A 19,027-nucleotide genomic window follows, 5' to 3' on the forward strand; every position below is an offset into this window, starting at 1 on the left:
TGCCAGGATTAAGACATTAACATACGGTAGAGCTATCTATCAGACCATGCATCACTAATAATGGTGCAAGGATAGTGAATGAGCAGGACAGCAGCTAGGATGGAGATGCATCAGCTAAAAATGAAAGATGAAGAGGGGAGGTAGACCTTGAGAGAGAAAGAGAGAATAGATGAAAGACTTGGGGACAATAAAATCTGCAGAACAGAAGTAGGAAAACACTTGAATGAAATAAAAACAGCACTTTGGGGAATATCTTGAGGAGAGAAAGCTGGGAATGGAGACTAAGTGAGAAGTGGATTAAACATAACAAAGAGGAATTAGAGAAATAAGGAGATATAGAGGGAGAAAAAAGAGAAGCAAAGGCTACAGGGGACAGAGAAATATGGTGCTAATGATAGAACTAGAGTAGAGGACAAGAGCAGAGATGGAATTAAGGTAGTGTAACAAAGAAAATATCTGGCTTTGAAATACAATAGAAACAGAAGGAACCAGGAAATACAACACATAAAGGGAATAGCAGAGAGAATAACAGATGTGATTTACATTCATTTAACTGAATCGCACTTGGTCGAATGATGTCATAATTGCAACTCTTCAACGAAAATTCAAAATGCCGAATTCCAATATGCCTGTAATAAATCCTTAATTCAAAATTCCCTACTTCTCTGGACCTAGGAACAAGATTTAACATGTGTTAAGAAGGAGGTGAGATTTGTCGGTTGGACATATTGGTATTTGGCATTTTCAACGTTCATATTTCAGACTTTGTGCAAAGTGGATCTGATCGAGTGCGATTCGGCTAAATGAATGTAAACCAACAGATAGAGCTAAGTAATTACGGACAATTAAGAAGTGCTCCCAAGGAATTAATGCAAGGTAGGATCCTGAGAAAGGGAAAGGATGGGAGTGGAGATAAGGAGAAATGGAAATACAAACTGAAAGAGGAACAAAATGAAGCCCTATCAAATAAGATAACAACTACAGAGATAGAAAAGGTGGTTCAGAAAATGAAAGTGAGAAGGTTGCTGGAATTCTATAAAAATAGGGAGAGGGAGAAACTATGCAACACTTTTAGAGATGAGTATGAAAGAATAGTGGTGACAAGACAATGAAAAAGGGCCAGGGTTTGGTATTTCCAAAAGATGGGTAAAGACGAGATGTAGGAGACTACAAGCCAATATCATTCATAGATGCAGACATAAAAATGATGGCTATGTTGCTTGCAAGATGGTTGGTTGAACACAATGCTCCCAGCAGAACTGTTCATAGGTACTCTGGTACCCTGTGCCATTCTTTGATCTGTCACTCCTTCAACTTTAAGCTGAGGACCAAAAAAAATACTCCTGTCCTTTGAAAACTGTAGCAAACAGCTTGCTACAAATGAAGTAGCTTGCTGCAGCTAAATACCCCACAAAAAGTGCTGAGGCTCTTTAGTCTCGACCACAAATGCAGTATCTATACTCATTTCTGAAGGGCAGTACTATACTACTGATTGGTCAGCATCTGCCAATCATGTCCACTAACACACTGTACCAGGACAATAGCGCCATTTGCTCTGTTCTAGAATTAATAGATAAAAGGCAGAATAGCTTCATCAAGAGTTGGACAGCAGAAAGGAATTGCTGGGAATTGAGAGATTTCATGAGAGAAACAGCACAACATGACAGACAGAGAGCAGGCTGTGGTCTACAAAAGGCCTTTGGTATGGTGGTAATTTCTTTAGCAGGGGGTGGAACACAGGAAAAAGGGTGGCCTCTTTACAAATGAAGTACACATCATGTACAAGGAGACAGAGACAGAGGTTCTGACTAATCACTTAAACTACAAAGGGGTATCAGACAAAGGTACCTGCTTTCTCTGAGACTCTTTGTCGTAATATTAGAGGAACTGTCAAGAGTGGCAAGAAGGAAGCTAAGAAGTAAGAGAGTGAAGTCAGTCTTTGTGCTATATCCAGATGACTGCATGCTGACATCAAAAGACATAGAAACTGCAATATCAGAAGCACTGGAAGTGTTCCATGGGTTCAAACTGACATCAGGCGTAAGATTTAATATGAAAAAGTCACTGGTTGTAAGGATGAGGTTGTGTGAAGGAAAGGCACGAATAGGGCTTACAAAGGAGGAAACAGTACCCAAAGCACCAAGATATAAAAGTTAGAAGCACAATGTTAGACATGTAAAAAAAAATTTGGAGGAAATGAAGAGCAAAATAACAAACAGGGACACTTTAAAGAGGAGGTGAGAGAACATTCTATGGAATCTGTCAAGAGACCTGGAGGAGAAGGCTCTCAGTTCAATCCAAAAGGAGACAGATGATTGGCTGGAGAAAGGAAGGGTGAAGGCAATTGGGAGAGGAAAAGAAAGAAAGAATGGCAAGAAAGAAAAGGACGATGGAAACTTACACACTGACCTATATTCTTATAAGGTGGTTAAAGAATGACAGACTTTATAGAAAAAAAGAAATAAACAAATGAGAATCCTGAGGAAAACACAAAGGAAATCAGCTGATAACAGGAGTGACAAGAACATAGGTCTTCAAGACTCTGCAAGAACTTTAGGGGGGTCTGGTCTTACAGAAAGACTGGTATACATATTATGGGCTCAGAAAGAAATGACTGGAGAAAATGGGAAAGAAAAAGCACAAGGTGAAATCAGAGAGGGGAAGGAAAGAGACTGCCGTACCAGTGAAGAAGTAAAAATGATTTATAACTTTAGAGAAGGAAAATGTATGAGGACTTGAGGAAAATGAATGAGGAGATTACAGTGAAAGGTGTAAACAGGTCATGGAACAAGGAGGGAGGTAGGCTGGCAAAGGCAGACTTATGGGTGTTGTCCAGAAGAGAAGCACAGAATGTGTATGCAACAAGAAACCAGAACCTGACAATACTCTACATATGCTATCTGATCCTACTGAGACTACACTGAGGCTATAAAATAAAACTCAGAGTGCTGGAGATGTAGGAAAAGCAGACAGCAATAAGACATGTTACTGTAATGTGTATGGTCGACAGCAATATGGGAACAAGCAATATAAAAATGGTACTGTATATATGATGGCAAAGAAGGGAAATCAGACAGGGACTTTTGTATGTGGAGAAGGTGAAAAGTTGAGTGGAGCTGGAGCAGAAAGGAAAGAAAAGAAATAAAAATCATATCAACAGTGATAAAAAGTATCATATCAAGGGCACTGGAAGAAAGGAAAGAACATAACCGAAGAGTAACTAGACAGAAGATGTGGCCAGGAGAACCTTGAAGCTGAAAAAAAAAAACTTGGGAGGGAAAGTGGTAAAAAGAAGAGGGGGTAGTACTAGAATACTACAAATACAACAGGAAATAAGAGGTGGAGGGGCAGACAGAGACAAATACACACTGAATACAAATACAACAGGAAACAAGAGGTGGAGGGGCAGACAGACAAAGACAAATACACACTGATACAAATACAATAGGAAACAAGAGGTGGAGGGGCAGACAGACAGAGACAAATATACACTGATACAAATACAACAGGAAACAAGAGGTGGAGGAGCAGAGAGATAGAGACAAATACACACTGAATACAAACACAAAACTGAGGTTGGCAAACCATTGTCCTCAATAGTAAGTGCATTGTACATGAGGATAACACAGTCATACATAAGTACATGGTAAATAATAAACTTTAAAAAAGACAGAGCCAAAACAGCACTGCCGCAAGAGTGAGCCATGTGGCATGTCACCTAGTGGCTCAATAGGTATTACTTCTTCATCAGCAATCCTTGTACTATTCATTTAGCCACTTTCCTGTCCATGCCACCATATCTACATTCTAAATCCTATCCCATGTTTTTTTTTTATACTTAACTCGTTTTTTTTTTGCTTCACCAAAGTCCAGAGAAACAATTTCTATCTGTATTCTGTTCGACACCTTCAAAGTCTGCTTGCAGAAGCAAGCTAGTTGTAATTGGCTTAATCAAAATGTACTATATCCATGATTTTACTTGTCTTTGGTGCAATTTTATTCCAAAAGATCCCAAAGCAGAAAGAATGCATATTTCAATCTAAAGCTGTATAGCTACAGTGCAGAATTCATCTTAGTTCTTTGTTTAGCCAAGCAAGGTCAGGTTAGTATGCTGACATCAAAGCATTATGACAAAAAACGAAAAATGTTCTGGCAAATATTAACTCCTTTTAACCCTCTATGGGGTGCATCTTTTTACCTTTTGATGAGTAGTTGGAGATTATCTTTCACATCATCTATAATGCTTATGACCTCGGAGTGTGTAAAATCACAACACGGTTCACCATTAATGGCCACCACCTCATCTCCCTCACGCAGTCCAGCTCGACAAGCTTTGCTTTTTTTTCGAACCTGTGATCAAGAAATGACATGAAGGAACATTCATAAGCTTTCATAGAATTTCTTATTAAATGTAAACAAAGAAACCTTCAGTCTGTACCCAACTCGAATACCAATGTTGCAAAAAGTCTGAGTTTAAAAGACTGTTACTCATAGCATCTGTGTTGGAGATTTTAGATACAGTGCAGCCCAGATAAGGTAGGACTGACGTAGTTGCAATAATGTTTTTAACAAAATGCACAAACAAGTTGGAGCAGATCTTCTGTAATGCATCCCCAGACAAAAGAAAAAAAAAACAGAAACCTAAGCTGGAGTACTTTGTATTTGTCTCAGACTTGACCCCAGACTTGCACAGCAGCAAACAGAATGTACATATATGTGTACAAGGGAAGGGGGACTACAGGAAAAAGACATGCAGCCATAAAATTCAGTTCAAGTTGGTTGCTGCATCAGAATGTTTTCTTATATTTTTTTCTCAGCTTTTTAATTGATGATAAAATACAATATGCATGCTGTGCAATAAGTAGCGTTAAATCTTCAAATCTTCTGGTAAACTTTATTTCTAAAACAGGACTTTATGTTACATGCAGACAACAAAAGAATCAAACTTACTGTCATTTGGCATGAAATAACATACCAGCTTAGAACAAGGCAAATGAAGCTGAAATTGATATGAATGCATTAATTTGGAGGAAGTACTCCAAACAATCTGATCTGAATTACAAGTCTGACTGAAAGCAATCATTTCCAAAGTACAATGGTCCCACGCTGTATAATTTGGCTTCATTCACACTTACATTTTGGGACCATTTCACCAAGTCAGCATTCTGGAAATTGCCTAATGCAGATAGGTCAGTTTTGGTGATGATGAGAAAATACAATTCAGAGACAGCTATGGGAAAGACCTACGTATCAGCTCATTACCATTTCTCTAAATAGCACTGTTATTAACACTAATACTGTCAGACATAACAATGACAGTGTTCTCCCTAGCAGCCCATGCATTGAATTGACAATGACATCTCACTATACTCTTTTACATATTAAAAAAACACATGCAGACAAACATGGCAACACACACATCCACCCATCAACAAACAACCCTTCCCTGCAGTTTATCCTAGTCACAGAATTACTCCACACACACACACACACACACACACACACACACACACACACACACACACACACACACACACTCATGCAGCTTCATTCATGCCTCTACAGACACACACTTGTCCACACACATCCCCATAATAATATCCCCCCATCCCGATGCCTACGCTGAACTTACCTTTACCACTCCTGCTTTCAAAGGGATGAATGGGGGCTGCCAACTTTTGACAGCCTTTATCTTTTCCTCTAACTATGACATTTTACACTAGAAAAACAAGGTAAGTAGGTTTTATAATTATGCAGCAACAATAAGTGATTCTGTGGGTGAAAGAATAAATGCATGGCTTCTACAAGTGGCAGGAGAACAGGTATCTGACATGTATGAGCAACATAAACAGCAGATAGCAGACTCCAAGAAGGAACAGGCAAGCTAAAGAATAACTTTAAGCCAAACGTAAATGTAGAACACAGAATATAGAAATTCAGAGATAACCAAACTAAGAGACAAAGTGACTTCACATGGATGCACTACATGTGGCTGAGTGCATTCACCAGGAACTGTGAATCAAGACAGTAATAATGCAGTCCTGTTACACTGAAAACATAAGGAAGGAAAGAGAAGCCCAGAAAAACGACTAGTCTTTTGCCAGATGTCTTGACATGTTACACATTCTGTCAAAGAAAACAGTGATATAAAGAAAAGTATTTAAAAAACAGAAGCCAAATGGCAACGGTGAAAGAAAATAAACTGTAAAGATTAGACACAAAACAAGAACATATAAATGCAACAGAAGATGGAAAGTGGTAGAGATCACAGTTCAAGTACTGTGGTGGACAGTGTTAGCTTAAAAGACAGTGCCTACAATAGGTAAGGCATGTAGAAAATGCAGAAAGCACAATGCTAGACTAATGTTTGCAGAGGTACAAATGATAAGCCACAACACAAACAGTACAGGCTATGGTGACAAAAAGAGCTAATTTAAAAGTGTATATTACACTGCCTCATGATCACTCTCATTCTCTTTTTTGTCCTCTTATCAAAACATGTCATTCTGCCTGTCTCATACACACACACACACACACACACACACACACACACACACACACACACACACACATATATATATATAGGTCTACTTGAAAACACTGACACGCCAAAACACTGACGATGAGAACACCGAGATCGGAAGATCGACAACTGAGATGACCAACAGTTTAAAAGCATGAAACTTCACATGCCCGACAAAGCACAATCCCCACAATCAACAAAACAAAACAAATACCTTTTCCGAAAAACACACACACAACACAAGCACACCAAAAACCTTACAAACCTACACTAAACCTTACATACACAACTATCTATGCACTCACCTTAACCCAAACCCTAACCCTAAGGTCTGTCACTATTGCACACTCACCTAACTCGCACCCTAACCCTAACTCACTTAACCCGCCCCTAACCCTAAAGTCTGTCACTATCGCACACTTACCTTAACATGTCGGTGTTCTCAGCGTCGGGCTTTTAAACTGTTGGTCATCTCTGTTGTCGATCTTCCGGTCTCTGTGTTCTCGACGTCTGTGTTTTGGCATGTCGGTGTTTTCAAGTAGACCCATACATACATACATATATATATATATATATATATATATATATATATATATATATATATATATATATATATATATATATATACCTATATAAAATATATTATATACATACACGCACATGTGTATATTACTTCCTTTCCTTCCATCCTCAATATTCTAGCTATGTGTGACTATTACATTCATATACTATTTCTTAGAAGGATACATTTACATAGTCTAGATTAACATTAGGTACTTATCATTATATTTTTATTAATTTGTAGCTTAATTGGTATTGTAAAATGTGCTGCTTTATTATTACTTATCATTATATTTTCATTGATTTGTAAATTAATTGTTGAGTGATAAATTATTGTAAAACACAGATCTTTTCTCCCTGTATCTCTGCTGAAATTGGCCCGTACTCAGATTATCTCAGTTTATAAATGCAAACGAATAAATAAATATGTAAAGAATATATCATATTTCAATGATAGCAAAATGAATAGCGAGGACTACACCATACAAATGGAAAACTGTGAAAAAGGACTAAATCAAAACAAATTTTAAAGCAAGATATGATGACGTGCTGACAGGCACAGAAGCCTCAGGAGATATGACAGAAGCTTTGTCTAATAGGTTGAGGCCAAAGCCACACCTGAAGAGATCTGACACCAGAGTCAGTCGACAAAGAGTAACTAAACTAATTTAAATTAAAGTGAGCTTCATAATGGAGGCAGTTGTGAAGGAAAAGATTGTAAAATCCAGCCTCAGAGATTTTCAAGGGAAGTGAAACAGCAACTAAGTCCCTGGTGTAGTACAAACACAATCCAGTGAGCCTGTTCAAATACAAATGTCTGCACTCCAGAAGAAGCTGAGAGATATGTTGAATACTGACATTTATGGGTCACCATACATAAAGAATACTTAACAGTTGTTTGAGATGATAACATAAGGCTTGCTGTTGTGCAAAGTACAGTTGTGTCCCAATTACCATAACGGTAGATGTTTGAGTAGATCAGTGTCGCATTACTAATCCTTGGAACTTCCTGCTGTGCAGAAGCATGTGACTGACCTGATTTCCAAAGTCTTAGCATCATCTGAAGCTGACAGAGATTTTATAACTGACATCCGGATGTTGGGTCATAAGAACAGTGTCTGTTGGTGCCATATTCAGGCCTTTCTAAGCTGGAAAAAGCAGTTTGATGTTTGAGGATAGCATGACCTCCTTCACTGTCTGGTCTTGGTAGAGAATGCAAAAGGGAAGAAACAAATGGAGAAGGATGGGATGAGACAAAAGGACAATGAATAGAAGCAGAAGGTGATAAAGTCCCTATTTAGATAAGGGGTAGGAAGGAGGGAATGTGTACTGCAACATCGATCTTCTCGATCATCATGGTAAGTGAGACATAACTGTACTACATTCTTTGTAGTCACTGTTGCATTACTAATCCTTGCAAAGATTTCCAAAGCTGCTCTGAGGGTGGAGGAGATAAAGAAGTGTTTTTAGGAAATTATATCTTGTAGAATGGCAGAGGTGAACCTTGCTCTGGCCTGGATGCCTGACCTAAGTTGTAATGTTTTGCGAAGGTGTTAACAGAATTACAGGTGGCTGCCTCTAGGACTGTTTGAGGGGGCACTCCTTTGATGAAAGCAGTGGTAACTGCCCCATGCCTGGTGGAGTGGGCTCTAATGTGGCCAGGCAAAAGCTTTCCGTGGTGTATGTATCAGAATCTGATGCGGTTTGCAATCCATTTAGAGATGGTTTTCTTTAAGATAGGCCTTCCCTTATTTTCCATTTGTGAAGGATACCAACAACTGGTCTGCCCTGTCTGCAGTCTTCATTCTGTCCAGGTAGTACTTGATTTGTCTGTGGACATCAGCCAGTGGAGAATTCTTTCAGCCTTGTTCTGTGGAATTGGGAAGAAAACTGGCAGATGGATAACCTGGTTAAGGCTGAGCTCAAGAAACCACCTTCAACATAAATGGAGGTTTAGTTCCGAGGGTTACCCTATCTTTGTGAAAGACAGCGAAGGACTTCACACTCATGACAGCCTACAGTTCAGAGAAGCTGAAGTGACAGCTATAAGAAAAGTGGTCTTACAAGAAGGCATCTTGAGGGATACAGTTACAGCCAGTTCTAAAGGCAGTAGGGTTAGCTTTTCCAAAACATAATTTAAGTCCCATGCAGTGACGGGGTCCCTCCTGTGAGGTCTTAAGTGTATTGCACCTCTCAGAAACAGTTTCATGTGCAGGTGAGACAAAGGTGGTGGAGAACTCTGCAATCAACCTGAAACTGCTGAAGCATGAACCTTTATGCTGAAGTAAGAAAGCCCCTGTCCAAACAAGTGAGACAGGTAAAGCAATACTGAATGAATGTCTGCTTGAGCTGGAGTAGTGTGTTGGCTGTGGCACTAAACGGAGAATCTTTTCCATTTTATCATGTATGATTTCCTGGTGTTTGGGTTTCTTACCTCATTAAAAATATATAACACTTTCTTCGGGTAAGGCATCGAGGTGGGTGTCATGGCCCAATGTTCCAGGCAGAAAAAAAGAGATATCAGGTTGGGGTGGAAAACTGATCCCCTGATTTGGCTGAGAAGGTCTGTGTCCTTCAGGTGCATGCAAAACATCCCCTTGCTGAGGAAGGGTAAGCTTAGTAGTCCCTGCAGTGTGTCTGAGCTTGAGAGAACTGCCACTTTCCCTGTTAAATGTCTTTCATTCTGTGTAATGTGTCCCCAAAGAAAAGGTCTTCATGTGGGGAAGCAAGAGAGACAGTGTCATCCTTGTCTGAATCAGGGTAGTATTGATGTTGCAAGTGATCTGAGTAGGTAAGTTGTTCCTCATCTTCAGAGGATGAGGAGTCTTCCTCCTCTTGGAAAGCTATATTCCCTAGTCCTTTTGGTCAGAAAAAGGGAGACTTCAGAAGTCTGTGAAGGTTCTCTGGTTTTAGTATGGTCATAAATTGCTGTTCCCTCTTAACCAGCTTCTGGACTTTGGTCTGCAGCCCAGAAGCCAAAGGCAGAGGTGAGGCCACATTGGGGGTACACTTTGGTTTTAATGGTCACTTAACATGACCTGCCAAGGGAAGTGGTCAACTGGGCACAACTTCAGAAGGAACATCGGAAGCCATAGGAGGGTGAGGACACATTGCAGAACCACACCTGATGTCTGCATAGAAGCATCAGGCCAGACTGATGTGTGAACAGTGGTGGTAGTTGTGGACAGGCTGGGGACCATAGTGACATCCCGAGGGGTTATGCTACATGATTCTAGCATGGCAGCCACCAGTCCTGGGGACTGCAAAGGTGCCTTAGCAAGACTCTCGGCTGACTTAGAGGTAGATACAATCACTTTTTCTGAGGACTCCAGATCCCTGGGTTTTTTGTCTTTTTGCTTTTTTGGGATCAAACCAGCAGTCATCAGAGGGGTAGTGGAACTTGCAGAAGACATGGGTTACCGAAGAAGCCGCCAACGAAAACTCCATATGTGCAGCATGTAACATGGCTCTATGCTTAAGGGTTATAGCATGGAATTTAGTACAGTCAGAGCACTTAGAGATGTTGTGCTGAGGCCCCAGACAAAACAAGCAAATTAGTGAAAATCTTTATGTAGGATTTGCATTCCTCAGGACAGTTATTAACTTTTCTGAACATTAATTAGTGAAGAATTTTCCCCCACAGAGTAGTTTTCCCCCACAGAGTAGTTATCTGTCTGGAAGAAGAGGAACTCTGGAAACATGAGATAACCACAGACTACAAGTACATAAAACACACGTGAAGCACATCAGACTGCATGGCTAGAAAGAACTGAAGATGGCAATGATGGAAAGCGTTCTTATACCTCGATGTCCAGATGTCAGTCATAAAATATTTGTTGGCTTGGGATGATGCTAAGACTCTGAAAATTGAGCCAGTCACAGCTTCTGCATAGCAGGAAGTCCCAAGGATTAGTACAGCAACATTGACTATGAAGAACATCCAGTGTTTTGCACATCTTTGTATGTAATGGTACCCTGGTTTGACACCTATGTCTCTAACAGACACAGGCAGACTGTAAATGGTTCATCTGTCAAGCCCTTGGTTGCACTTATCAATGGTCACAGTACTTGGCACAGATTTGGGATGCATGGCTATGCTTAAAAAGGCCCTTGTCATTGTTAGCTTAATACACACAGGTCCCCTACAGAATTTTGAAGCATAAAAATTCAAAATTCATATGATCAAAGTTTTAAGACTTCAAAATCCTGAAAGGAGATCCACATACAGCACGGAATGGGAGATTTCCCTTTTCCTCACTGTAGTGCGATCTTGGAGTTGGTAGATTTAAGTAATGGGGGGTGTGGGGGTGCAGGGGAGCTTGCCCCACTGCAAAAACATGTTTTGTGATGTATTGACTGCTTATTATTACTTTCACCATAGATCATCCTGAATTCATTTTCTACTATATGCAGAAAACCTGGGAGGATTCATAAACATACAATACATTATCTGTACACTTTGAGTAACCTTCACCGAATGAATAAACAAAAGCACTGTGATAAGGCTGTTCTTGAATTCAGAAAAGTTACTTCAAATAATGTTTGTGAATCCCCCCTCTTCCTACAAGTCAGATCACTGCTATTTTTTTTTCATTTCAGCCCCTATCTCTTTCTTAACTCCAGGCTGTCGTGTACGCAACTCCATTCAACCATAAGAAAAGTACCTTCTGCCAGATTTGAGCATATGCCAATCATAGCAAAAATCACTATCCAGCTTTTTACTGCTTATATGTTCTTGGACTTCTGCATGTACCCTTAATTAGCAATCACATCACCCTGTTACGTAAAAAATAACCAAAGAGCTAACAAGTGCTTGTAATATCAATAACCTATTTTAAGGAGAAGTCAAATATGCAATCTGTGAGGGGTGTCCTGATTCCACACCCTGAAAACCATCTACTTACTTAACCTAGGCAGCATGCAAGCAATTGTACAAGCTCTGTCACCTTGTCTTTCTCCTTAAAATGTAGCTCCCTGGAAAGAGACGATTTCACATTTGTCTGCTCTTCTTCTCTGTAACTATTTAAAAACGTGTGTTTCTCAACAACTGATGTGTCTCTAAGTCATCACTTCAAGGTTCTCACCCTCTGCCAACACATTATGCTAATTTTACTCTTGCATGAACTCTTTACTTATTTCAGCTCAACAGCTCATAACCCAACGTAGAGGGAATTCCAGTTCAATGAACAAGGTTCATAGAATCACAGTATGTAAAAGCCACTGTCTTAAAATGGGAAAATTGTTTTTGTATAACTGCCTTTCTTCCTCCAAGGCTGTATCAGCAAAATAATATTTTTTGTTCAGATATGGAAGTCTCATAGCTGAGTATATAAAATGTCAGAGGTATGGGACCACAGTCCTCAAATGGTAAATGCAAGGGATAATGGGGTCCCCCTTAAAAAAACAGGTAATTTCCTTAAAATACTCATTTTGCCAGGGAGTATTTTGTTTCAATAAAATGTACTACTCCCACTTACTTCAACCAAACATCTTGTATGTGAAGGTATGGAACTGTTGCTCATATATGAGAGACTTCAGCCTTTGAGTTTGACAGCTGTGTTTCTAGAGCTTTCCTCAAGTACAGGTACAGCTATTTCTGTCTTAAGTGTTCATTGTGTCCTCTGTATTCAGCACTTTCTCACTCCTTCTTGGGCCTGTGGTACCTTCAGCTGTTCCTCTGCATTTCATTAGGACTTAGATGTACAACATGGGTGTCTAGTGGGCCATTTAAATGTTTAATTCTAAATGACAGATTTAAATATGTCTGCTCAACTTAAGCTGATTTTTCTCATAAAATTCTTACCTTTTTCTATCACATACCACAGATTGTCACAGAAAAAGTTTTCACTTTGAACCATTCTACCTACCTGCCAACAAACACATGAATGACTGACTGAATGAATAAAAAGATAAAATAACAAGGATACTGCACTTCCATAAGTGTTAGAAACTACTTTTTTGGGCATGAAACAAGGGGACATTACTAATGCCATGGGACAAAATGAGATAAAATTGATTATTAATTTGAGAGCAGATAAGCCGCCAGGCTTGAATATGGTTGTTCTACTATGACCTATACTAAAGAATAGGAGACCTACCATTGGATGAAAAGGAGGAGTGTCTGCTCTTGATTATTTTTATTGGTTTGCAGCTGATTGGACAATGAAAAGGGTGTTAGCCTTGAACTGACTCTTGATTGGCTGAAAGTGTTTTTCATTGAGTATTCCCCCATTTTACTATATGATCTGAAGAAGGATATTTCCAAAAGCGCTTATCATATCTAACAAGGGGATTTTATTCTGTTTTGCTTGTTTTATGTTCTAACAAAGGATTAATTTGCTCGTGGTGGTATTACTGGTGCGTTGGGCAGTCATTGGACAATGGGCTGTTTAAACACATTTCCCAAAGTGCATTATTTTGAGAATGAGATTAGTTAAAAGTACTGACTGTGACAGAATGTAATAAAACAAAAGTGCTGGTAAGGGGAAAACACACTAACATTCAGACTGCGCAAAGTAAGATATTGCTTTATGGTTGTATTTAAATAATTGCTCAACAGCCAAAAAAAAAAGAAAAAGGATAAGTCTCCTCTCATCTAAGCTTTCAAATATTTTGCTATAAAATAAATACATGCAATTTATACACTGTGTTCAAAGATCTACAATTCAACATCCATCACACATTGAGTCAGTATTGTGTTAGTCTTAGCAGAAAGTGCTTTAAGTTTCAGACTTTCTTCTAAGAGCTTTTACTGCCCTTGTTCATACTTGAGACATTTGACAAATCTCATATTTGAGGAATAAATATAGTTTAATGATGCCAAGTTTGATTAGTTCACTGTTGATGGACTGTCCTTTAACCTTTTAGCTTTAGCTCATACAATTTTCTAACACACAATCAAGCAAACCTTGCCTGACACTCTTGTTTTGAAGGCCATCTTAACACTTCAGTTACCCTTTCTTTGTTCAGAAATAATAAAATCTGGACACATATTAAAACACATATAAACAGGACAGGATGGGAGATCAATGGTTAAATCTACTTTCACTGGATCTAAATCTAAATAAGGATCAAATAACCCATGCAGTTTGCTGGTCTCGTATATAACCACACATTCTACTTACTTCACTACTTTTATACTATTTATTTTACTTTGTGTTTATTTGTCTTTTACTAATTGAAATAGAGCTTTATACTTCTCATAGGTAGATTATACTAAATTAATATGTGGAAGCCACTGAAATAAGAGCCTTCTTTTCATATGTGATGCACAGAAGCTGTTCACCATGAATCATAATCCCCAGACCTTGTTACCGCTGCTAAGTACAACACATCATGACACAAAGCCAAATCTCTTCGTTGAAATGATTTAAATGCTTGACCTAGTCTTCAGTGACAACTGAGATCCTGTAGCACAACTGTTCGTTCACAGGAATACTACATTGCCTTGCCTTGTAGGCATGCCAGACAAATAAGGGCAGGAATGCTAGGGTTGTCTTCAGTTTGCAAGAATACAAAACTCTCCACACAGTCCAAATGATAATAATAGAACAGGGACACTGCAATATGTTTCATTGCAATCACTACCCCTCCAACCAGGGAAGCTGCTGATAACACTACACACTGCTTATCAGGGACCACGGGCTGCTATTTATTAATGCTACTGATCCCCCACCCCCTTTAAAGACACCCCAAGAATGCTGGTGGTAGTGGGATGGCATTTTGAAAAAAAGTAGCAGGATAGTCACTACGGTGCTTCAGGTCTTGCTTTCATATGTGCACAGGTGGTCTGTCCTCATCGCCACAATTAGTAGTACACCTCAGAAATATCAAAGGCAATGCTAATTTTTGCTGCCACAAGATGACCTAAGAAAATACTGTCAAGTCATAGCAAACATGATAGGCTTCTACTTCAGCACTTCCTGCAAACACCAAAGTCAGTAAACAGTAAAAAGACACTTTAGCTAACCAAAAACACTGCAGCCATAGATGTGCTTGCATTTTATGGAAGGATCAGTGACAGACTGAAAGGTGAACATACTTTCTGTTATTTTAAATAACTAGAGGCACTGGAGGATTTAGGTTTTTGTAGCATCATCCCAAGTTCATTCAGCCAAATACCAATAAGGATGATCAATCTATTAAATAATCAATACATTTATTTAGGTGTTTTTATCAATAAAAGTGAAGTGAATTTGTGAGAAAGGGGAAACACTGGGACAGGTATAACAGGCATACTTGTTTGCAAATGGAAAATGGAGTAGATTAGGACAAATATGTAGAAGATTAACAAAACCTAATAATGAATGTATTAAAGCAAACAACAGAGGTTATTGTAGAGAAAACGGTCATGGAAATACTGTATACAAATCCTATATTTGTGTGTAAAAAAAAAATATATATATATATATATATATATATATATATATATATATATATGTGTGTGTATGTATCAATAAGAAGCAGAAAACACTTAAAAGCTTGTATAAAACACTGACCCAATATCTTCAGGTACCAGTACTGCAACAGTGATATACTGTGTTGCAGAGACAGTAACACCACAAGGATCAACAACTCAAGAGCAGCTCATTGTCATGTCTCTGAATCAAGCTTACTTCTACGTTCATAAGGCAGCCACCCCACAGCCAACATTCTGATCACTGGAGACTCCACTGTGAGACAGACTGAAGTCCATCTCACCACACTGAGTAAGGAGAAAGTCATGGTCAGTTGCTTATCAAGCGCCATGATCTGCCACATTACACATGTACTCAGGTCATTCAACCACAATTACAATTATGACTCAGTCACAGTCTGTGTGTGGTTGTAAATGATCTGAGACGTATCTCCCTAGGCTGTATAAAAACAAGAAAGGGAGGTAGGAAAATCACGCCAAGTCCACCACAGTATACTTTATTTAGTGTTTTCATCCGCCAATTTTCCAGGACATCATCAGAATAGAACTGCATATAGGCAGCTGTACCCACCAGGAATAAGTACAGAATTAACTCAAAAAATAAGCTACCCTGGTGGAATCACAACAGCTATAGGCTTTATCACAAAAGGAAGAAAATCATGGAGATGTAGCATCCAGTAGGATAAAATCACTCTCATCAAACTAAACAAAAAACTCAGAGATCAGATAAAGTCTGCCAAAGCCAAATTTGAGGTAAAATATGGCCTACCAGGCTAAGGACAACCAGAAGGCATTCTTTAGCTATGTCCACAATCTCAAAGGCAACACACAATTGTGTGCAGAGCTCACTGTCAATTGAATCATCTATACTGAGTCAGAAGATATAGCAAACCTACTGGCTGACAAATTCAGCTCCAACTTTACTTCTCTCTTCCCCTCAAACGTCCCTCAGGAAATACCATCAAATATAACTCGCCATACTATCACTAGGGAGCAGGTCCTTAATACTCCCTCTAAGGCCAAGAACACTGCATCAATGGGCTCAGACAATATCCCAGGATGCCTTCTAAAGAGCATGAAATGTGACCTATCAGGCCATCTGGGAATTGCTATTTAACTATAGCATTCAAACAGGCTTCATGCCTCATGAACGGCGAACAGCAACAGTCATCCTACTGCACAAAGGTAGGCCATCTACAGACCCGGGAAACTACAGACCCTATAAGTCTCAGTGGTCTCACATGCAAAGCCATGGAAAGAACTATCGAGGAAATGATTAATAACGACATAGGAAACCTCCAGACACTGGACCCAACTCAATTAGTTTTTGACAAGGCCAGGTCATGCCTACTCAACCTGGTGGACTTCTTTGAGAAGATCATCAAAGCAATGGATAAGGACAAAATGGTTCACACTGCCTACCTTGGTCGGGCCAAGATATTTGACACAACACCCCACTCAGGCATTGTTGACAAGCTTAAGAGGTTAGGTATAAACCCTTATGTCATGCAGTGGATAGCCAGCTGGCTCACAGACAGAATCCAGGAAGTTAGATTGGGGAATCCACCAATAAAAAGAGACCAGTCACAAGCAGATTCTCTCAGGGATTAGTCCTGGTATCACTCCTTTTTTGGCATTTACTTCTCTGAAGTTAAGGCCAATGTCAATGACCTCTGGTTGACTAATTTTGCAGATGACTGCAAATTAGGAGCAGTCATAAAATCCTCACCAACATAAATATTCTCCAGAAAGACAAATAACTGGCATCAGAGCCATGAACTGAAACTAAATGGCTAGAAAATCATAATAGTATCTTTTGAGAAGTCATCCGCCCATGGTAACTATCATATCAACAACATAGCCCTAAGAGCTGACCCAGTAGTGAGGGACATGGGGACACACATACACAGTAATCTAACCTTTAAACATCATGTGCCTACAGTAGTGAAGAATTCATTTTATGTTGTGCAACTTATAAACAAAGATATGGCATCTAGGTTGAAGGAGGACATTGTTCTACTGCATTCGACATTCATCCGACCTTTCATTGAGTACAATGTCCTCTTTTGTATGTACCTTACCAAGCACATCCGGCTACATGAATGTCCACAGAGGTTCCTCACTAAAAGAATACAGGGCATAAGTAACATGTCCTGGGCAGAGAGCCTCAAGACCCTATCCTTGTATTTTCACTCCTATCAAGCTGTTGAGGGGAGATCTATGCCTGGTATACAAGGCATTGTCAGACCTCACCTTAATGGACTTCCTGTATAGCCGCAAAATAAACAGCACTGTTCTAAAGACTTAAATCCTGCCTGTGATATAAATGGCACCTGCATGTGAATCAGAGTTTCTCTCTAACCCAATTCAAGTTTAACTTGGACATTTGGATGGGGAACAGGAAATTCATCCCTGGTTTAGCACCTATGTCTCTAATGGACACAGGCAGCCTGTAAATAGTTAATCTCCCAGGTCTCTGTTTGTAAAATATTTCATCTCCCAAGCCCCTGCTTACACTTATCATGGGTACCAGAACTTGTCAGAGATTTGGGATGCATGGCTAGCCTTAAAAAGACCCTTGTGGTCATTAGTCTAGTACACACCTATGAAACTAAGTACAGAGTTGTTATAGTTAATCATGCTAGTGTTTACCCCTAAAAATCCATGCCACACAATTGCACAGGTACCTACACACACACACACACACACACACACACACACACACACACACACACACACACACACACACATGCACACACACCTGCAATCATGTCCATAAATACACAAAAACACAAACACCCCCCCAGCACACATACAGCGTCACAGAACTTAACTCCCCCAAGGCTAACAGGCCCACTAATGCCATAGGACTGAATGGGTCTATCTTATCAAAAGATAGCATACACTTTGTTCTACTTCTTTTCCTGATTAGTGCTGTAAAGTGCTTCTTTGAATCACTGTACAGTGTTATTCCACTCATGGGGAAAAGTTTCAGGGAGGTGCATAAAACTGATTAGCATTAGTCATGCCCCTGGATTGCCCCATTTGCATGTGTCCTTCACCAGTTAAGCCAGTGTAGCACTGTGTACTGGAGCCTTCTTCATTACGGTAGCAATACACTGGTCTCTGATGTCTGAACTAGAAACCCAAACTGCATTGAACAAACCTTCCTAAAACAGGTGTGCATACTACGATATGGATTTATGAATCCAAGCTAGTGTTTATTGCAGGAAACATTCAAACTGGAGAACTTGCATTCATTGATGCAAAGCAACAACTGTTAAATCAAATTCAAGTATAAAGTACTTTTTATGGGTAGCCACTCTTATGGTTATTTTAACACAAAAAAGGAATCTCTTTTTTTATCTTGGTCACATATCAGTGAATCATATCTCTAAACCTCTTACTGCAAAAACTCAAGACAAAGCCAAATTTAATGAGGGGACAAAGGCCCCAAAATAAGGACAATTTCTAAATATTGCTCTTATAAATGTGTTTGCATTATCATGCATTTTCTGAGGGATAAC

General features: G+C 39.4%; 1 protein-coding gene across 1 annotated transcript in view; it reads right to left on the minus strand.

Moving 5' to 3' along the window:
* The window catches only part of SYNPO2 (synaptopodin 2), a 936,240-nt gene that overhangs the window by 381,493 nt on the left and 535,720 nt on the right, over positions 1-19,027 (minus strand). Inside the window, exon 2 of the mRNA XM_044061655.1 lies at positions 4,199-4,350. Within this exon, the coding sequence (XP_043917590.1) occupies positions 4,199-4,350 (152 nt within the window). The remainder of the gene's footprint in view (positions 1-4,198; positions 4,351-19,027) is intronic.

This window comes from Protopterus annectens, chromosome 2.part0 (assembly GCF_019279795.1).
Source record: "Protopterus annectens isolate FY-2018-M chromosome 2.part0, PAN1.0, whole genome shotgun sequence".
In the NCBI taxonomy this organism is placed as follows: Eukaryota; Metazoa; Chordata; order Ceratodontiformes; family Protopteridae; genus Protopterus; species Protopterus annectens.